Raw genomic sequence first — 22,283 nt, forward strand, 5'->3', positions numbered from 1 at the left:
TCCACTTAAACACAAGGAAAAACTTATTTACCGTGAGGGTGAAAGAGCACTGGAATATGGTCCCCAGAGAGGCTGTGGAGTCTCCATCTCTGAAGATGTTCAAAACCCACCTGGACACTTTCCTGTGCAACCTGCTGTAGGGAACCTGCTTTGGCAGGGGGGGTGGGCTAGATGATCTGCTGAGGTCCCTTCCAAACCCCACCATTCTGTGATTCTGTGTTTCTGCGTTTCTGTGAATATAGCCTCAATTTGTTGTTCAATTATGGGACAGGCTTGCCATGTCCTTGACAGGATATAAGACAGAAACCTGGCAAGGTCTGGCCCTGCAGAAAGCAGTGGCTACACTGGATGCAGCCCTGATTGCCTGTCAGATCAGCTAAATTCTGCCTTGTTGTGTGGTAGATGCAGTGTTGTATGACATTTAATCTTACACACAGTGTTTCTTTGCCTCTGTATTATTCACTGTGTAGGACAAACACCCGAGTAGGCAGATTTAAGGACATCTGGTTAAATTTCTTAACTACTAAGAATTAAACTTTGGAAATTCTGTATTCTAATAATGCTGGGACTTTGGAGTAGTGTTAGAGGGGAGGCAAGGAGAATGTAGTGTTTAGCTGTATTTTAGGTTTTCCATTTGTTAACTACCTTACAACTTTTTTCTTCACTGTCCCATTCCCTATAATTTAAAATCTCTTTGTATACATTATAGGCCTTTTAAAAAAAAAGAGCTGACCTGGACATATTCACAGAAGAACTTCAGTCCAGCCCTTTTATTTTTCAGTGAAGTAAGGCTGAAACATTGCATAACTGGAGACTTAATTAGCTTTGACATATAAAGCTTTTCTTGTAGAGAAAACTCTTCCTTGTCAAGTAACAAATACAGGTGTAATTAAGTCTGTTCTAAAATTAAACAGAAATTAATTGATCTTCTGATTACTGTCTGCGTATGCAAACCTGTGAAGGCATTTGAGTTGCGCCTTCCCCTGTCCTGTAGCCATACCAAGAGTCGCCAGGAGGCACTATTTGCACAGATTGCTACCAGCCTGTGTATTTAAAGTACAATTTGATGAGATTTCATCATATAGAAAAAGTCTGAGCAGAAATTATACAGCGAGAAACAAGATTTTAAAATTTTGCCTTAATAGGACACACCTTTGATTTTCCATGAAGCTGTAGGACTGTGATAGTACTGAGAAATGCCTTTTTACAGAAAGGTCTGTAGGAAGAGCCAGCAGAATCTTCCAGCAAGCCAGCTGACATAATTGAAAAGAACATGCAAACTTTCCTGCATACAAGCCTTTCCTTTTACAGGAAAAGACTTCCAAATGTGGCAGAACAACACTGCTGCCTGACCCAAAGAATAGTGCAGTCTTTTTATTCCTGTTTTCTCTTGGGTGGAACTGCCCTACTTTTTTTTTTTTCTTTTTTCTTTTTTTTTTTTAATTAGAAATAAAAACCAATCAAAGGATTTTGCATAACGCCTAACTATAAACCTTACTACTCTGTCTGCCAACAGGCAAAGACTAGCCTACCGAGCTGAACAGGTTTGGTCTCTTGCTACCACTGTCATGATTTGCAAATGGGTAAATTGAAAACGAGGGCTTATTTGCTTTTGACCATTTCCCTCCTGTGTTTCAGTTGTCACTTGATCTCTTTCTTCAATTGCACTGAAACATGCAAATGTTTGCAAATTAATGCTTCAAAGCATCTTGAACTACCCATCAATAACTGGTAATGCTTGTAAAGCGCTTTTTGAATTATGCATATTTGGTGTTGCTTTGTCAGTCATGAGATAGAATCATGCTCCTTCTCCCTATTCCACACATACCTTTCTTCTATCTTCTTTGAAATTCATTTCCTAGCAACTACTCTCCACTCATTGCATTAAGTTCTGTTAACCAAATTTGCTTTTCTTTTCAAATTTACAACTTCAATGGACATAGAAGTCGACCCCATATATGGAAAGTCCATCTTCAGATTCCTAAAGTTGGAATGTACTTGATTGCTGTCTTTCTCAGGAGTTGTGTACAACAGTTATACACCATTGATGAAATTTAGTATCACAATTTCATTAAATTGTATGCAGTGGAGATTGATATCTCACATAAAACTTACGCCAGATACCATCTCTCAATAAAGTGGAACATAAAGAAAAGGTAATGAATTACCAGGAAAAAGATCTGATGGAGGTGATCTCTGGGCTTATGATGAACCACAGACTCAGGCCACAGGGAAAGAATGAATGAACAGGATCTTTTCAATTGCGAGAGAAACAAGGAATGTGTATGTAAACCTACAAACGTATACAAGACTTCAGCAAAGACAAGGTGAATAATGCTTCATGTCTGTAATGAGCTGGAAAGAAATAATGGATTTAAATTCCATCAAGGAATATTCAAATTAGGAAAAATTTGTCAGAAAGAGTGAAGTAACCAGACTGCCTGGGGTTGGCACAGAAACTCCATCATTAGATGTGTTTCCAAACAGGTTAAACAAATGCCTTCTGTGAATACCTGATCCTGCCTTCGGGTACTAAATACAGGAGTTGACCTTCTGAAGTATCTTTTACTTCCTATCTAAGTTTTCAGACAGACTTTCTAAGGAAACAAACTTCCTATGATTGCGCTGTCAGTCTTAGTTCCTAAACAAATCATGTATTAAACCATTAGAGACCTTTAAGAAATCTAACAGATCCCTTAACCCACACTAAGATGTTACACAGAAAGAAATGGAAAATAAAGCTTTGTTGGCTTTGCTGCTCAGAGTTGTTTTTTGGGGGGGTTGTTTTGTTTCTTTTTTTTGGTGGTGGGGGGTGCTGTTTTGATGTTACACTTTGGGGTTCTGTAGTGATCAATAAAGCAGTCTGACAACTGTTTTTCATCCCACTGTCAATTCCTTTCTAAGATCAACCTCTGATATGAATCAAATAGGAACTGTATAGGTTCGCCCTGGGCTAACCTCTCATTTTGAATGGCTTCAAAAAGCCTTTTAAATATTTCTCATCGTTAGTGTCTGTTAAAATTAACCCTTTTTAAACTGGGTATCTAAAATAAATGCTTCAAAACATAGTTGATCATCTTCTTAAATACCATGGTTCTTCAATATTCTGCGTTGTGAAGTGAACTCATTGACTTCAATACAAGTTTTTGCATATTTGGACAGTTCCCAAAAAGTCAGTCTAGCTGCTTATATGGTGTATGATTGTCAAGCTGCATCCTTTGTCACAGGAAATCTCTAAACAGGTAATGATTGTTCAAAACACTTTTTCATAAATTGTAGCTTGTATTTTAAGCCACTTTATCATGCATACATCTTTAATGCTGCATGCATTTTGGTGGTGATCAGAACTCTGGCCTTTTTGTTTTACAGATTTTGCATTATTTCACTCTCTGCAGCGAAAACATCCAGAAGGGTTTAGGAAGGAAAGGAATGTAATGTAGTACATATATACTTATATGGATGCTTTTCAAATAATCTACTTTTGAAAATATCCACTTTCTGGATTTGTCTTCTTTTGGTTTTCATGCAAAATTTCCAGCTAGTAACTATTTCAGTCTGCTATAAGCTTGGTGAAGGCAGATGGCTTTTTCTAAATCTGTCTGCCAATAACAGTCTGAAAAGCATACCTGGAGTTTCCCATTGAAGTGTTGCATATTTCAATGATTCCTGAACTGCAGAATACCAACATGGGTAGAAATAATGAAATAAGCTTATACATAAAAAGTAGTCCAACAAAAGCTTTCAACACTAACTTAAAGAATGGTATTTTCGTAAAGGTTGTTGCTTTAATGTAGAATGGGTGGGAATTAGATTCTATAAAGAAATCTCAGTTGTGTGATATTTCACAAAAATAAGCTATGGAAAGGTGTCTTTTATGAGTTCCAAGTGTAGTGATACCCTTCCTAAGAAAACCCTTCTCAATAAATTCAGTATACAAATGTCCATGGGTTTTTTTTAACTTAGGTGGATTGATCTATTTCCTAACAGGTCTTTTCATGTCTCCTTAGAGCTACGATTCTAGAGTGAATCAGTCAGCTTAAAAAAAAAAATAATCATGGAATGTTCTACTGTCTTATGAACAGGACTTATATTTTAGGAAGCTTCAATTTTGAAGTGTTGTTTTGAGATAACCAAGTATTTCCAACAAGATATCCAGAAATCAGCTTTATCATTTGAAAATTAGTTGTTTACTAAGAGGTATGCAATTCTGTTTGAGCTCTTACGATTTAAGATGTGAAGATAATACAATACTATTCCATCATATTACTTCTAATTTATTTGATTTTTAAAAATTCAGAATAATTTCTTAAGCCTTTTAGTCTCTAGAGGAGTAAATCTTGTGTATGTGGTACCCTCAGACAAAAACAGTGAGATATTTACCTGTCATTTTTCTTTCCTAAAAGTTCTCTGAACCTTTCTGCTGTGCTTAAGAAATTCCTGCAAGATCTTGTTCTCCTTATCTTTTGATGCCAATTTTAGGATGTCTTTCCAGTCTACTTTTATTCTCTTGAAGTCAAGAAAGCAACTATAGGTTAACTGTGTGGCTGAAGCATTGGCAGCTAGTGTGTCCATGAAGTAGCCCTCAGCAAATCCTGACGTCTGAGGAAGCTCCCACTTAATCCCAAAATGAAAACAGCCTCAGGAGTGGAAGTTCATTTACATTGTATTTATAGATGGCTTTTTGTCTTTTCAGAGGTGAGCTGAGCCAATTATTACTCTCCATGTATTTCCGTGTCTACACAATTAATGCACCTAGCTAACAGAAGGTTAATTATGATAAGAATCCAAACATCTTCCTGACTGTGCATTCTCTAAACTATTTGTTCAGAGAAAGATTTATTATCAAAGATTGACATATTTAATCTGTAATCACATTCTTTCTGCATTAACTGATAAATCAACAGGGTACTCCACAGATTTTCTTGTGAAGCATGAGATGGTCTGTAGAGAAATCATTTTAACATTTACACAACTGCAGTGATTTAGAACTTCTGTTTCTGGAATAGCTCCTTCAACTGTTGTTCACTTGTTGCTTCTTTCTGTTGCATCAGTTCCTTGGCTCCTTTCGTCACTCCCCAGCCATCTGGCTTTGACATTGAAGGGCAATATGGCCTGCCTGAAGCAGGCTTCAGATTCTCCCAGTATTCTTTTCTTGCCCTAAAGAAAGAAAAGGAAATGTAGGGGTTTTTTCCAGCACCTCACAATACTAAAGGAAATGTGGCTTAAATTCCCATTGCAAATGGTCATCTAACTTGCACAGACTGACTTTATACTTAGATGCAGTGGTATGAAAGAAATCATGCAACGAAATGCTACAAGCTTAAAAAGTATCTTTTCATCCTTGAAAGGAACACTGTTAGCTGCTCACTATTACGAGCTGTTTTACAGCAGTCTGTTAGTTTTGATCTTAGCTTTCATGAATCACTTCCACACTAATTCAGACCAAATCCTCATTTTAAAGAGGGATGAGAATTTCTGGAGCTCTCCTACTTCCCCTTCATCCCTTTCCCTGCTCCCAGATCAGATTTAATTCTTGAAAATTACTAACGCATAGAATGTTTACAGTGATATTTAGACGTCCGTATCAGTTAAGCAAGTCTGCTGCATGGACCAATATAAGCCTTTGCAAGGACTAGGCTGGTGTCCTTTTTCAGTTCAGCATATTTCATACATACCTTGCTCTGACCCAGGGTTTGGTATGCATGCTCAGGCTATCGCCCCAGCTACCATGTTTCTCAGATGCTTCTGGCAAAAATCCTCTTTCAGGAGCCAGCTCCTCAGCTATTGCTCGGATGTGATATGGCTCAAATCCACAGCAACCTCCAATGTAACGAATTCCTAAGTCATAGGCCTTTCTTGCGTATTTTTGAATATCCCATCTGGTTACAATTCTTGGCTCCAGACCTGCAAGGACATCAATATGTTAAGTTTCCACCATGCTCCATTTCAGCACATTTTTTGGTAAGAAATCATGTTGTTGAGATACCTGCACGCTGCTTGCAATACTGGTTGTAGATGTAGATGTTTGAACTGTCTGAGCTATAATTAATGACGCAAACTTCCATAAGTCTAGCTTTTAGATTCTGCTATGCTCTGCAGAGCTATGCTTGTTGTAAGCTTTTTTTGGCCTTGCAAAAAAGCACCTATTATCCTCTGAGAATGATTACGCCCTAAGTCACACGCTTGCCATTCTGACAGAGTTCTTAGCTGGAGTATTGGAGTACTTTCAATGTTATGCCCACATTTCCAAAGAACTCCTAATAAACAATCAATATCTGGTAAATTTGATGACAGTACTCCAATCTGTGACAGGAGAATGTATCAGCCTACCTGCAACAGGAATAAACCCAGTCATTATTCCTCCAGAATGCTTCCTACACTTTTTTCCATGATCAGTTAATGGCAGCCAGTTGTTTCACAGACAGCTGGGATCTTTAGCTATTTCTTAGCCCATTCCTTACTTAGTTATAATCTCAGCCATAAGCAGCTTGCTGCCTCAAACCACTTTGCTCCTTCTGGAAGGTTCTGTCTATCTAAGTTAGGATGCAATCTTTATTTTGAACCCTTTTCCCTGTTGCAGGTTGTGGTGAGCAGAATGAAGGCAAAACAGAGCTGAGAGGAAGGACTTGTGGAAGGAAAGGAATAGAAACTAAAAAGTAGAAAGAAAAGCACACCTCAAAGGGAAGGAGGCACAGGAATGGTAGAATGGGAAAGAAAAGACCAGGGACTGAAGAAGAAACCATAGGAATAAAAATACAGGAATAAAGGAATAAAAATGCTCGCACTTCTTTATGCACATCAGCATGGTTATCAGGTGAGTGCAGCATGAAGTCTGTGCACTGAACACTCTGCTGGGCAAAGAAGCTGTGGTGAGGTAGTAAGGCTCCAACAACACAGCAGACAGGAAGGATTCTTCTCCCTCTGTGCTTTCCCAAAAATGCCTAATGTGCAACAAGGTGCTACAAAGCAAATCTACTCTAAATCCAATGGGTAATTAAGAGACAGGGTCAGAAAATAAATTGCAGAAGGAAAAAAATGAAAAGTTCTTAAACAGAAAATTACTGGTCTCAGAGGGAAATACTCTGGACAAAGGAAAGGTACGTGGTATAATATCAGAAGGAAAACCGGATGAAGCTATCTTAGAAAGCTGTTTAAATAAAAATAAGCTTGTGTACAGTCCTGAAGATGAGAGAAAGCAACAGAAGCACAAATTCATTATTCCCTTGTCTATCATATATAATTAAAAAGCTAAAGCAAAATTGATACAAAGTGATCAACAGTAAGAATGTACCACCTTGCACTCAATCTACACTTGCATAAGCAACTAAACTCCAGGGGAACTGTATAGAGTGTTTCTCTGTCTTCTCCATCACCCACTGTGCCACAAGGCATGGGACCTGATGAGATACATCGAGGGTCCTGAGGGAACTGCCAAGTTGCTAAGCCAATATAAATCGTATTTGAAAAGTCGTGGCAAAATGGTGAAGTTCCAAATGCCTGGAAAAGGGGAAATATAACCCCCATTTTTAAAAAGGGTAACAAGGAAGACCTGAGGAACTACAGCCCGGTCAGTCTCACCTCAGTGCCCAGCAAGATCACGGAGCAGATCCTCCTGGAAACTATGCTAAGGCACATGGAAAACAGAGATGATGGGTGACCGCCAACATGGTTTCACCAAGGGTAAATCATGCCCAACAAATTTGGTGGCTTTCTACAACGGCATTACAGCACTAGTGGATAAGGGAAGAGCAACTGATGTCATCTAGCTGGACTTGTCCAGAACCTTTGATACTGTCCCACACAACAGTCTTGTCTCTAAAATGGAGAGACATGGATTTGATGGGTGGACCACTCAGTGGATAAGGAATTGGCTGAATGGTCACACTCAAAGAGTTGTGGTCAATGGCTTGACATCCGGGTAGAGACCAGTGACAAATGGCGTCCCTCAGGGGTTGGTATTGAGACCAGTATTATTTAAAATCTTTGTCAGAGACACAGACAGTGGGATTGAGTGCACCCTCAGCAAATTTACAGGTGACACCAAGCTGAGCATTGTGGTTATACTCTAGAGGATAGAGATACCATCCAGAGAGACCTTTACAGGCTAAAGAGGTGAGCCTGTGCGAAACTCATGAAGTTCAACAAGGCCAAGTTCAAAGTTCTGCACCTGGGTTTGGTCAATCCCAAAAATGGATACAGGTTAGGCAATGAGTGGATGCAGAGCAAACCTGCAGAGAAAGATTTGAGGGTACTGGTGGAAGAAAAACTGAGTATGAACTAGTGACATGCACTTACAGCCCAGAAAGCCAATCACATCATGTGCTGCATCAAAAGAAGCGTGGCCAGCAGGTCAAGGGAGGTGATTCTCCCCTTCTACTCCACTCTCCTCAGACTATACCTGGAGTACTGTGTTCAGCCCTGGGGCCCTCAGCATAAGAAAGATGTGCATTTGTTGATACAGGTCCAGAGGAGGACCACAAAGATGACTGGAGGGCTGGAGCACCTCATCTATGAGGAAAGGCTGAGAAAGTTGGAGTTGTCTAGCCTGGAGAAGAGAAGGCTCCAGGGAGACCTTATTGTAGCCTTCCAGTACTTCAAGGGGGCCTACATGAAAGATGGGGAGGGACTCTATCAAGGAGTGTAGTGATACGATGAACGGTAATGGTTTTAAACTGAAAGAGGGCAGATTTACATTAGACATTAGACATGAGAAAGAAATTCTTTCCTGTGAGGGTGGTGAGACACTGGAACAGGTTGCCCATACAAGTTGTGGATGTCTCCTCCCTGGAAGTGTTCAAGGCCAGGCTGGATGAGGCTTTGAGCAACCAGGTCTAGTGGAAGGTGTCCATGCTGATGGCAGGGGGGTTGAAGCTAGATGATCTTTAAGGTCCTTTCCAAACCATACCATTCTATGATTCTATGAATCAGTCCTTGTGCTTCAGGAGTGTAAGGACAGCAACAACCTAACCTCTCTGAACAAACCAGCATAAACATCGCCATAAGAACTGTCCACACAAGTGGTGAAACATGTTAACTGAAAACAAGCAGTATTCTATGAGAAGCTGCCACAGAGATCACATTTTGTGGGATTTTCCCTTTCCCAAAACTGACTAACATTTTCTTTTCCATGCCTGTCAATGCATTTCTTTTCTTGGCTTTATTCAGAATTACAGATCTATAGCTTAACAGTTTATGTTAACATTTACAGTAAAAAGAGATTGAAATTTTCATCCATTTTTTATGAGAAGATTGTAACTTGCTCCTAGATTTAGCACCTTTATATATCTACTGTTGAGATAACTGGGTATGCTTTGACTGACTGGGACATTTCTTTCTAAAAAACTGTCCTTGCTTAACTGGTGACATTTTAGAGCAATTGCAGTAACAGAGAAGGGAAAACAGAAATGTGGAAAAAGTTCTACAGATAAATAAATACTGCTGGCATCTAGATGCTGGAGTTTGCCAGAAACTACCTTGTTGGCCTGTACAGAGGCTATGTGCACTTCAAATATCTAAATTCCTCTTTGTGCATATTGCCTTCCACTAAAAACAAGAGTTATGTGAGTCAGTTTAACAATGATTCACCAAACTGCTTATCTGCTGTCAAGTGATCAGTTGCTCCTTCTGGGTATTGAAAACATACACAGAACCAGCCTTCTCCAACTGACTCATGAAATTTCTGAAAGCTGCACTCATATAGAGTGCTTATAACGTACAAGAATAATAACAAACCAATGACTGAATCCTTCAATTCACTTGACCACTTACTGCATATGTTCTATCTTTTTTTTGCTTGCAATCAAAGGAGTTATATGAAGGAATGAATAGGGTAAACAAGTTCCTAACACTTTAAAAAATCCCAGAATATTTTCAGAACTCAGACATGTTATTATCATTTAATGCATACCTCAGGCTCATGCTTTATTTGCTTTCCTTAGTTCATGTAAAGAGAGGAATTAAAAAAAAAAAAAGTCTTCCTGAAAATCACATCTCCCTCCCAAATTTTTGCTACAAATTCAAGTTCAAAATGTTTCAATACCTTATTTTATAGTCTGATCTTAAAAAGAAGAGTGTATTATACCTGAAATTGAGAGCATATTTCTAATAGATTTTAAAATGTGTAGGCTGCTTTTGTCCTCTTATCTTAGAGATGTGATCTTCCACATCCCAGGTGAAAATAAGTCCTAAATACAGAAGCCTTAATACACATGAAGTGTCTGAATCTTTCAGTCTTTGTAAAATTTCTCCTAAGCATACATGTGATAAATCCATCTTCAAACTGTTAATCCATTTGTTAGCAACATAAAGGAACCTTCTGGTTTCTCTCTAATTTCACTTATATTAGATAGTTGTAATTGCAAGACTGAACCATTATGAGTGCAATAATCATGCACCTAGATCCAGTTCTGCATGTGCATTATACATTAAATCCCTATGCAGGTAAAAATTATAGGGCTTGTGGGATAGATGGTACCATTCAGAATGCTGGGGAGCTCCAATGCAAAAGCTTTTCTGTCTGGGGTTCTTATAGTATATTTGCTCTTGTTAATTCTTTGGACTGTTTACAGCTGTCCTGATTAAGGTTCTATAGCACAAGAACAACTGAATTTTTTAACTGAGTTTAGGTAGTGGCACTTCAACTGTTTTCATCATAATTTCACTTTCAGTCACATGCTGTGACACTACTGAAATACTCTATGTGGAAGATCTTTAATCCAATGCTACACTGCAATCCTTCTATGGAAAACACCAGCTAGGATAATCAGGACTGATTGTATTGTGCAGGACACCTTGCAGCTTCAGCTTTACTAAAAATTGGGGAGAAAAAGGAACAGACCCTTTTTTTTTTTTTAAAAAAAAAAAAAAAAAAGATACTTTTGTCTTACCAAAGGGAAATTCTGGAAGATCAATAAAACCCTGCTTTCCACAATCAGGTGTATGGAAAGCAAGTGGTTGGGACATCAGGTGGGCTTTTAGTTTAGCAGCCTGCAAGCCCTCTTTCATCAGTTTCACGGTTTCCAGGGAAGTATCTGGATCAAAATGGCAGTTGACTCCAACAATAGAAGCACCTAGGAGGAAGAAAACAACTTCAAGTCACATCTCCCCAGGAAGTGGGAGGTGAAAGTTCTTATCCACACCACTCCAGAAGCAGAGTCCATCTTTACACCAGCATTATTAAAACAAGGCAGTTAGGTTAGAGCCGGCCTCAACTCTCCTGAGGTTATCATTCCATTTACATCTCAGCTGCACCCCTCTTTACCTTCCTGATGATGAAACACATCTCCCACCATCATAAAGTTGCTTTTCTTATTAGTGTTTCATCAATGAAGACTGATTATGTACAGCCACATATTCAAATAGCTACCAGGTTCCTAACCTGTACAGGTTCTGCCTTTGGATTTTAACTCTAACTCTAGAGAAAAACAGTCGTTTAGAACAGATGTAATAAATCCCTGTACCATCATTCATCATGCCTCTCATTAATTTCTTCTCCCTTTCCCCTTGTCCTGCAGAAAACACAGGCGTTGATAGGCAAAAAGATTAAGTTTTTCATCCTCTTATTCTATCATCCTGGATTTCAACTGTGTTTCATATATGTCTAAAAACATGAGCAGAGAACCAAAGGTGGCTTTGGATTCTGCCTGTGTTTCCTAACAGCAAGCCCAGAATTTGGGGTTGTCTCTGGAACCAAATTTGAGTAGGTTTAGGGTTTTGTTCCATTCAGTATCAGCTGCCTGTGGCTATTAGTCCCAATACCATCCTGGTTAATAAGGATTTCATAGCTGCATTTTCATGTTCTTTACAAGAGTGCTCTAATAAAGTACACATAAAAACTTTTCTACAGGGTCAAAACTTGCAACAGGTATAATTGGGAAGGTATCTAATTGAGACATACATCCATTTATCTGTATACTTAAGGACTTTACTTTGTCCCATACTTTTAAAGGGCATATTGAAATGGATTCTTACCAGCCTTAACCAGCTGGACAGCACATTGTCCAGGGGGCACACCATGCATGTCTCCTTCTGGACCAATGCACATTGTAGCTGCAACTGGCTTTCCAGATTCTTTTAGAACTTCAACTGCCCAGACAGCCTCTTCAACATGTTCAAAGTACTGAAAGAAATTAAAACTGGACTACTTTTGTTTCTTGGAGATGAAGCATAAACATATTAATACAGACCCCAAATTTACCAGCAATACAATGACTTGATTCTTTACTGATTTACACTAATAAAATTCAACTGAGTTCACTGACCACAGAGTTGAAAGAGCGTTTCAAAAAGTTAGTAAGTTAAGACTAAATAAAAAATAATTATACTCTTGTTTCAGAATAAGAATGCCCATACAGCACATTAATCAGGGATTTATCCTCAAAGAACTATTTTCATCTAGAAAAGTCACCTTAGAATCGGTCACCTGATTGCTTACTAGGTATGGGAGGAAACAGGAGTTGATTGCTTACTAGGTATGGGAGGAAACAGGAAATAGTCAAGATCACATTAATCTATCCTTTTTGTACCAGTATAGAATTTGGCTAGACTGAGGCAGAAATTTAGATTTCAAGGCCCTATTCTAGGACACTTGCAGATGCTGCTGTGCATTTAGAAAAATACCCGATACTACTAGCATAAAAGCACAGCAGAAAATTTTAAAAGAGGATGCAATATATACTTGTACTCCTTAAAGCAGACTAGACATCTTAAAGTTAACACTGTGCCAGTATTTTTTATTATTATTATTTTTTAACAGATTTACCTCTGCAATTAGGAAGTCCACATTCTTCTTCATAAAGACATCTAGTTGCTTTCGAAAGGCTCCTTTAACTTCTGCTTTATCCTTGCAGCTTAAGTAAGATGGCGTTTGACTGACTCCTCCAGCCACTAAAGCATCACCTTCATTAGCCACTTCTCTTGCAATGTCACAAGCAGCTTCGTTCACTTTCTGGCACTGTATGAATACAGATTATGTCAGTTTTACCTGGTCAGACATATGCATGTAATTTCAGAGCACAAAAAGGACAAAAGGACTTAACAGCCATAATGGCTTCTCCATATTATTTTGTAATTTAAAAGGATTTTTAATAATATTGATGTCCTGGTTTTGCTAGGATAGAGTTAATTTTCTTCTTATTAGCTAGAATAGCTGTGTTTTAGTTTCAGTATGGGATTTGTTATGAGAAGAACGTTGATAAAAGTACTAATGTTATTAACTGCTGCTGGAGCTCAAGGCCACTGTGTCTGGCTGCTTCACAGCTGCATCAGGACTGGGAGGGAGAATCGTAGTGAACAGCAAAACCCAAACCTGGCATTTGGATGTGCCAGTGAAATAGTCCATATCATATCATGTCATGTCAGTATATTAACCAGGGCTGACCAGAAATTGGGGGTATGCTCTCGGGGATCGCTCAGGCTCACTCTTCCAGGATTACAGTTTCAGTTTCAGGACTGTCTCTGCTCCAGGATCACTGGCTGGCACAGGCTGGGCATTGGTCAGTGGTGAGCAACTGCACTGTGCATCACTCATTTGTATATTCTGTTATCACTGTTGTTATAATTATCATTTTATTTTAATTAGTAAATAGTTTTTATCTCAACCCATGAGTCTCCTTGCCCTTTTCCTTCCAATTCTCTCCCCTAATCCATTGGGGGTGGAGGGGAGGCAGAGAGTGAGAGAACAGACTGGGTTTGGCTGCAAGCCAAAAGGGTGAAACAACCTCAATTGATTAGTAAGGTTAGTATCTTTCAAAAAAATAATAAACATTAGGAAGCAAATTTCTTGCCACCTCTAAGTTATCATATTATCAAATATTACAAAAACATATTCCCTTTAACACATCTTACACAAATAGTCTGTAAAAAGCAAGTATTTGGTGTGAAGTGGAATTTTCTTTGCCTCTTAGAAAATGAGTTAGTTCCACTTAAGTATATGCTTTTATTCTGACATTTTGTGGGTGGAAAACAAAATATGTAGTAATTTAAATTGATTTTTCTTTATTTTTTAAAATGTATTGTAGTATTTTGATATTTTTCAAAATTTAAGATGTAATATTCATCTAGAGTTGTTTGAGGCATTTGAAAAAATACATCATTAATTATCGGATGTTAAAGTTACCAATTTAGGAATAGTAAAGGGAAACTTTTTACTATATATGATTAATTAATCACTCAGACCGAAAGACACATTCCTTCTATACCTAAATGAGAATGACTAGAACAGCTTGTGAAAAAGGTTAGGCTGGGAAAAAAAGATTTTGGGAAAATGATAATTATTTGGAACAGATAACAAGTACTGATTAGAGCAGGTTTCTCTGCAACCCGTGGACTACTTAGAATCTACATGGGTTCCTCTCAGCTTAAGTTTTCCATATCTGCCTCAAAAGACCCAGCTGATTTTTAAGGCTATTGCTAACAGACTGTCTTCCATTTGCACTTGTACTCAGATACATATTTGGGAACTCCAGGAGGAGGAGCCATAAACCTGTTAAAGCCTGCAGGAACCTGCTTCTAGAACTGGCAGCAAATCAATCCTGAAAGCTTTGCTGCAATTCATTCCAAATACTAGGTGCTCTCCCAGCCCTTCTTATCATTTTGCATGGCAGCAAGAGTTGCAGCACAGCTTGTTCCAGTTGCACTGTGTTTCTGGGACTCCGCTTCAGACACTTCAATGTTGCTTCTATTGAACGTAAAGGTACAGCATTTCAGATACATTTGGTCATATGACATTTTAATTAAGCCTCGAGTGTTTCTCTAGTATTCAGATTGTTCTAATTTCTGATTTGGGATTATCTTCACAGGTACAAAGGTATTCCTTCCTCCCTGTCCCCTGGAGAATCTTCTCTATTTTGCAGAGGTTGAAACAAATAGGAGGAAAGGTGAAAGTATCAGAGAAAACACTCAATGGCAAACCTTCTAGTCTCAAAGGAACTATCTAGATAAGCTTGTGCCAGAAGTCCTAGAGGAGCTGGGGCCTGCACCTAGTGAACACACCCACCATCCTACAACTCCTTTGTGTAGGAGGTAAGAAAACACCAACATGGTACTTCTGTTGCTGTAACAGATTACACTTACACATGAGAAACAGAATATTGACCATAGTGTATAGCTCAGATTTTTTAGTTGTTACTTTATTTAAAACATGCTTCTAAAAAGCATTCCATTCCACTCATTATTCTCTATGAATCTTCACCATTTTCGCAGATGATTTGTTTCTCTGGATGTTAAACCATTTATTTTTTCAACTGATTTTACTCTCTGTCCATTTAGTCCTTCCTATACTCTTTGTATCAAAACTCCAGTAAACTAATCTCCTCAGATAGGAAAAATACGATGTGGGCATCCTCCTTCCTCTCTTCATCCCTGCCCCATTTTGTTATTTTTCTTTTGTCCTTTAATCTTGTCTTTCTTGCTATTCCAAACTCTGAAACCACATCATTTCATTCTTTGGTCCTCAAATACAGCCAAAACTGTTATGATAAACTGTGAAAGTACTCAAGAATCTTCCTACTAAACCTTCTGAAATTAATCCATTTATTTTGTATCTCCATCAAAACAGTTCTACTCACAGATATTTTCTCAGCTACATAATTCCCCCTGTTCTCTAGTTTGTCCTCACTGGCATAAAAGGTGAATGTCTGCAGAACATTGGATCCAGCTCTGAGGAATTCCCGGTGAAGCTGACGAACTGCAAAGATTAAAACAAAAAAAGAAGAGATGTTTGGTACTGTTATTACTGTTGTTATCCCACAATTGGATGGTAATGTTACTGTAAAAACAGTGATACTGTTTTTACTAGAAGAGCCATTGTAAGAGAGCAGAAGCAGTACATCAGTCTGTGTAAAATTCCTTTCTTCTCACTCTCAGAACATTAGGTAGAAAACTTTCTCCTTAGTTATCCTGTGCTAAGAATGACTGAAGATTTCTATTTGGTTTATCAGTAGACTTGAGTTTTGCAAGCCACCTTGTCTACCTTCTACTTTTTGCAGTTCTTCAGACCTCCAAATTTCCCTTTATAGAACATAGCGGTTTATGAAGGGAAAGCAGACATTTGACAAAAGAACACAAAAGCTTAACAAGGAATACCAGAAAAAGAGATGACCAAATGAAAAAGCCTTATTTTCTTAGCTTCTAGTTTATGAAGAAGAAAACAGAAGAAAGTATCATGGCAACAAATTAAGGGACAAGATGATAGTTATATGGAAGAGTACAGTGTTCCACTACCTCCTCTATTTTGTATTTTCTAGTTTTCTCCCCCTACAAAACTCTAGCTGAGTCTAGTCAGCCAAAACCAAAGCTCTATTTTGCTAAATACACCCTTATTTGAAAGTTACAACACAGACTTAATTCTTGTTGTAAATCAGCACATGATGATTTTACTAAAGAGCCAATACTTCTTTTGAAGGAAAGGTTGGCATTACTTCTAAGGGACAAACTTCCTACACTGGCATGTTGGGAGCTGGCTCTGTAATGGTAGTTCTGCCTTCACCTCTGTAAGAAGTACACTGCAATGGCCACAGCAGGAACAGAACAGGAGCTATCAACTGATTTATATGTATACCCACAGAACAATAGTTATAGTAATTTCTAGAAGACTACTGATGCTGCTGAACAGCTTTATACAGGAATAATTTATACCCTAGGTACTGTACACAGACACAAGAACACTGCAGTTTCTGTGGCAGATGCTTGAAAAAGTTTTCCTGGTTTATCATACCTCATTGTCTACAGACAATCTGTCTGATTAGTGAAATGTGTAAATGTGTCAGAAGCATAAAATTACTCCCTTCAGCTGCAACAAACACAGCCGCCTATGCCAGAGAAGCTCAAACAGTTTGAGTTGCTAGAGTCAATCTGCATACATGCAAGCACATCTGCTTTCAGTGAAGGAACAGTATAGTGTCCTTTGCTTTCCTCTACTAGTACAGAATTTAATTTCTAATCACGGCCTTGGGTAACAACAGTGTGATTTAACACAATGATTCCTTTCCTGGTAGTCACAGAGACCTCTTCAGGAACACGGATTATAGCAGAGCTACAGTTCAAAAAGTTCCAGGAATCTGCCTGAACAACCAGGATCAAATTTCTGTCTTACAACCTTTACGCAGAGTCAAAACATTCCCAGGGCAGGGAGTATTCTTTTTCCCACAGCATTAAAATAGGCTGCTGATCCCAACTGAAAGGGCTGTCTCTGTATGTTTCTAATGTTCTGCAGTTTGTTCTTCTGCTCTCCCTCATGAGAAATCATTGATGAAAACTAGTAAAGAAATGGGAAAAGGAAAAAATAATCTACAAATATTTTCCACAAATGGTCTATGACATTTCCAAAATAAATCAGATTTGTTTACCCCCACGTTAGTGCTCTTTAAATATGATTCTTGCATGCCTAGAAGAATGCTTGGGATTTTTGTGAATAAGGATGGTCACATAAGTAGGCAAATGAAACGTACTCTAACACACATGAATAAGGAACTCCATATCCCAAACTATCAGGACAGGAGACTCTTGAATGGGTCTACATTTTGAGGAAAAGAACAGTATTATAAATATCAGTCTGAATCTCATTCAATCCCAAGCATATAATTTTTACCAGTAGAATATACTTTTACTACTACCAAGCCCACAGCAATCTGCACTATCAAAACCTCAAACCACTCTGTAATTTGCTTATTGTGTAACTTCCAGCATGTTACTGAAGCTGTGTTTTCCTCTACTATTTGAGAAACGGGGATAACAACCATATGAGACTAAGCAATTATTAATAATTTGATGTATTTAAGGAGTCAGATGTATAACACAGAGTTTTCATTTCAATCCACCATGAGCTGGACATTTCCAAAAGACACAGACTTCATCTAACAGGACATGGGGGCAGTAAGTGCCTATGCACATTGCTTACTACAGAGCAATACCTGACCTGCCTCAGAAGAAGGCACATTTCTAAACTTGTCGGTCTGGCAAAACTTCTCTTCTCTTGTAATGGAAATAGTGGCCTTGAACTCACTTTTTTTTTTCTTTCTACATTCCTTGCTGCATTCTCAGAACCTCCCTCCTTTTCCCTCCTTCTTTAGAAGGACAAGCAGGTCTGGTAGTTGCATGGTTTTTACACCAGCTGGCTCAGCCAGTTGCTCCTTCTGTTCTTTACACCTGCTTTCAAAGTAACATGACCCTTGAGCATGCAGGACCAAAAAGCAGTAACAGAGGGGAGGCTTATTATTGAAGACTAGGAGAGCATTCTGGAGAGGTATCACTGTATGTTTGCACTACTCATATTCTTACTTAGCCAACTGCTTTGGCCAGTGTTAAAAGCAAGAAAAAGGAGCAAGAAAAGGATTTGGTCTATAGATTCTTGGGCTGTTCTTAACTGTGTTATTCTACAGTGTCAAGGAATACTTCAATTTAAAAAACTACTACAAGTTCCTATATATTTATTATTTATCCAATCATGTTTGCATTGACTACAAATTACCATTTCCCAGTAAAACTGACCTGCTTCTGGATGTTCTACCGTTGCTTCAGGAGTCCAAGGCCCAGCTTTCACATATCCCCTCTTTTCAAGAGCAAAGACAAATCCTCCATCTCCAATCACAATTTCTCCAGCATCTAAGCGCTCTAGAATACCCTGAAGAAAGCAAGAGGAAAGGTTAACAATTACAGCTCTTTAGCTTTTTAGGCTTCCTTTCTCTCTGTTGCCATTTCCTGTATTTGCAAAGCAGATAGAAATATTTGTGGGCTACCAGAAACCTCTTTGCTGTAGTAATAAAAAGTAACCAATTTCCTTCTTGCAATTCTTTTTAAAGAATGGTAGATGTTCTGTTTTGCACCATATGGCTTTAATATGTGCATATATATTCCATAAGACTTTTCATTAGTCAGTTTTATTCTACTCCAGAGATTCTCCCGTAAAATATAGGAGAAAGTTCATAAAATGAAACAGTAGTATCACTGACCTCTTTATTAGCTAATTTGCTCTTTAGCTATGAATGCCATCTCGACAGCCTTAGCATGAGTAGCTTGTGACACAAGATGGCACAACAGGCATCATAGAAAAGTAAGTGTGTACCACCTTCCTACCAAGTAAGACACAGCTCAAAATGCTGGTGTCCATTTTCCGACAGACTTTTTACTTGCCTAGGTTTGCTTAACTAGACTTACAAATGAAAGAAAAACCTGCTTGTTTTGCACAGCCCCAAAATGTTTTAAGACGCCGAATTACAAACCTTACAGCACCCTGTCATTAACCTTGCTTCTGCCTTGAACCCCGTGCTAATGCAAGGAAGTGATAATTATTTTTTGTAAAATCAAAAAAACATGAGAACAACGAATCTTGGTTGCACCTAACATATACGATTTTTTGTATTCCTTTCATTGCTTCATTGGCTTGTTTAAATTTTCCAAAATGTACCTGGCTATTATACTAAATCGTACAAATTTCTGCAATTGGATTACAACCATAATTCTATTTACTTTAAAAAGTAGTTGAATGCAGACCCATTACAATGACAAAGGCAGTGGGTACAGGAAAAGAATTAATCAAAGATACGACTGAAATTTCCCTCTGTAGTTATCTTTTCTTGATGCCACACTAGTATTTCAGTAGATTAAATTTGAGGGAGTAGGAAAAAAAAGAGCGTTGTGGACACAGAGTTGCATATGGTTTTTGTGCTGAGAGGAAAGTTTTTTTAACAATTAGATTCCAACCTTTAGGAGATTATCTTTCTTGATAATTTCTCGTTCATTAATTCAATTATCTCACACCATACATCCAGGAAAAGTCAAACACTTGTGATGTCTCAGCACCACCCTTTAGGTGGGATGAGAGTATGTCTTTCCAACAAGGAGCACAGTGCCAACTATGCCAGTTCCAGTACAAAGCATAGCAGCATAAGGCTACTCGGAGGCTACAAAGCCTGGCTGAGAGGGTCGGCATTTTTGGCCCAGGCACGGACATGGCAGCAAGGTGACGGGACTTTTCTGTACAGTGCTGCTGTGCAGGTATATGAGATCAGCCAAGTGCTGGCTTGCAAATCTCTGCATCACATTCCATATCACTGACTTGCCAAAATATCAACCTGATTAATTTTAACTTTAATAAAATGTGCATGCTTTTATCTTTAGTTCTGCAAGGTCAGGGCAAAACTTAATCTGCAGTACTCAGTCTCCAAAACTCAGTAATTTTCAATGAGTCTGCCACTCATGCCTGTCTACTAGAGCAATTCTGTTCCAAGTGTAAATGTCAGGAGGCTTTGTAAAGACTGTTTTTGCAATTAACTAATTTGCAGTTGTAATGCAATGCCTCAAATAGGGCCAGAGAAAGGCACCCAAGGGATCACTGTTTGAGTTTGAGTCCCTGCTTCCCCTACCTGCCATGGAAAACTTTCATTGATGGAGCCTGCTTCAGAAGCTTAATTTGCAGAGAACGGGAGCGCAGAGGAAAAAAAAAATCTTTAACATACAAGGAGCCTCAGACATTGCTTGTTAAATGAACATTAAGTAATAGATACATGTTGACATCATATATAAATATTATATTTAAATGCGCTACAATTAACATATTTTTCTTTAAACAAGTTGCTTCTAGGATTTAACAGCAGTTTTCCTTCACAGTTCTTCCTTCTTTAAACTGCACGTAAATATAATATTCACTTTTGACACACAGAAGCAACATAAGCCATGACGGAACAGACCATGGCATCTTAATACACAATATATTGTGATCTATTAAACCTAGCATCAGGCCATCTAACAGGTGACATAACTATAAAGCACAATGTATTTAATACAAGCTTACTTTGCCAGTTCAGATTGGCTTAAAATGGAAATAACTTTTTTTGCAAACTGTTAATAGGTCTGATATCATGTCTTCACACCATTTTCACTTTATCTATACTGGGTAAAATACCATTGACTCAAGCAGCATACAGCTAGCACAAGTTCAGCATCAACATCCTTTTGTTCTGCCCTGACGACCTACAGCTGTGTGCTCATGCCCAATCCAGATTAAAATTGTACTGTGATCCAGTAGTACACAATTTGGTACTAAATAACAAGAAACAGTACCTGTAAAAAGCTAACCAAGGCTTTTTCTGAGCCATCTTTTCACTGCTTTACTTTTGCTACCATGAATGAAGTTGCACCACACAGGCAAACATCTATCCACAAAAAGAGGAAGGAAGATATTCCCTATGTGTAGGAAGATATTCCCTCAACCACCTTTCCGAATGTAACTGAATCATGTAAGTGAAAAGCCTGTTTGGTCTACCTATATTCTACCTTTTCATCAGTGGAGAGAAAAAAGCATCTCAAAAAAACTATCCAGATCTTAAGTGAGCCCTCAAGAGAAGCTTATCTCTGTCCACTGCCTGTAGGGGGAACTTAGGGCAAATGTTTTCTGCTAGGTGTCTGAAGTTAGGTGGCATGAGTATGTGCCAAAAAAATAAAAAGCAGAACAAATACCTCCCCACCTCCTTCCTTTATAATCACCTACCTGAAAGGCCTAGAGCTCACAGACTTCTTCCCATATCCTTCTGTTCTCTTACCCTAAACTTATATGCTACACATAAAAGTGAGTAAAACCAGTGGATTAAGAAGTGTCCTATTAATGGTAATACTGTCCTTTTGAACGGAAGACCGAATATGTGATTCCACTGACTTTCCCAAGCAGCAGTGTAGGGTAGCAGTACTGCTGTATATTAAGAGTCTGATTTAGACATTGCTCTATGTTGCTTTAATGGCCAGAATGGCTGGTACCTGGATAACTCTTTATACTGGCTTATTTCTTTAGCTAAATGAGGGTCCAAAGGGCATGCATATATTGGTGACTGTGCTCATATTACAAACACTTGTTGGTATTCAGTCATATAAATCAAGGGAAGAGCAATTTGGGGCTTTTAAACGGAGTTGTTGAGATGCTGGAGACAGAAATCCCATCCAAATATGCTTTATGCTTAAAATATTTATAATTTTAATGTGTTGTAAGCACTGACTAATTTGCATATCGTATAATACTAAGAAAAATGGTTTTGAGCTTTGGTGGCTTCAGTCAATCTGTTCAGAGAAATGAAAATCCTGTGAGTTGTTACAGCACTAAATTCCATCTAATCTATCAATCTCAGAACTGTATCCAAACGTTTTTAATGGCTCGATGCTGAAAAGGAATAGTTAGTATTATGGCTCTACTTCAGCTTTTCACAGTACGACCTCACCTGCTGGAACATCGACTACCTCACTGGGAGGTGACCAAGCGCGGCTGACGCCTTGTCCCAGCTCCGCAGCCGCTCCCCTCC

The 22,283-nt window shown here is 38.5% G+C and overlaps 1 protein-coding gene across 1 annotated transcript; it reads right to left on the reverse strand.

Annotated features, from left to right (window-relative positions):
* Positions 1-4,819: 4,819 nt before the first annotated feature.
* Positions 4,820-18,619, reverse strand: LOC104518556 (betaine--homocysteine S-methyltransferase 1; the record flags this gene model as incomplete). The annotated part of the gene is made up of 7 exons (XM_010176319.1): positions 4,820-5,157; positions 5,676-5,904; positions 10,887-11,069; positions 11,971-12,118; positions 12,761-12,952; positions 15,567-15,685; positions 18,487-18,619. Coding segments are annotated over 7 exons (1,179 nt in total), but the record flags the coding sequence as incomplete, so codon positions are not given.
* Between the last annotated feature and the right edge of the window lie 3,664 nt (positions 18,620-22,283).

The sequence above is a fragment of the Antrostomus carolinensis genome, unplaced genomic scaffold (genome assembly GCF_000700745.2).
Source record: "Antrostomus carolinensis isolate BGI_N321 unplaced genomic scaffold, ASM70074v2 scaffold19989, whole genome shotgun sequence".
NCBI classification, from domain to species: Eukaryota; Metazoa; Chordata; class Aves; order Caprimulgiformes; family Caprimulgidae; genus Antrostomus; species Antrostomus carolinensis.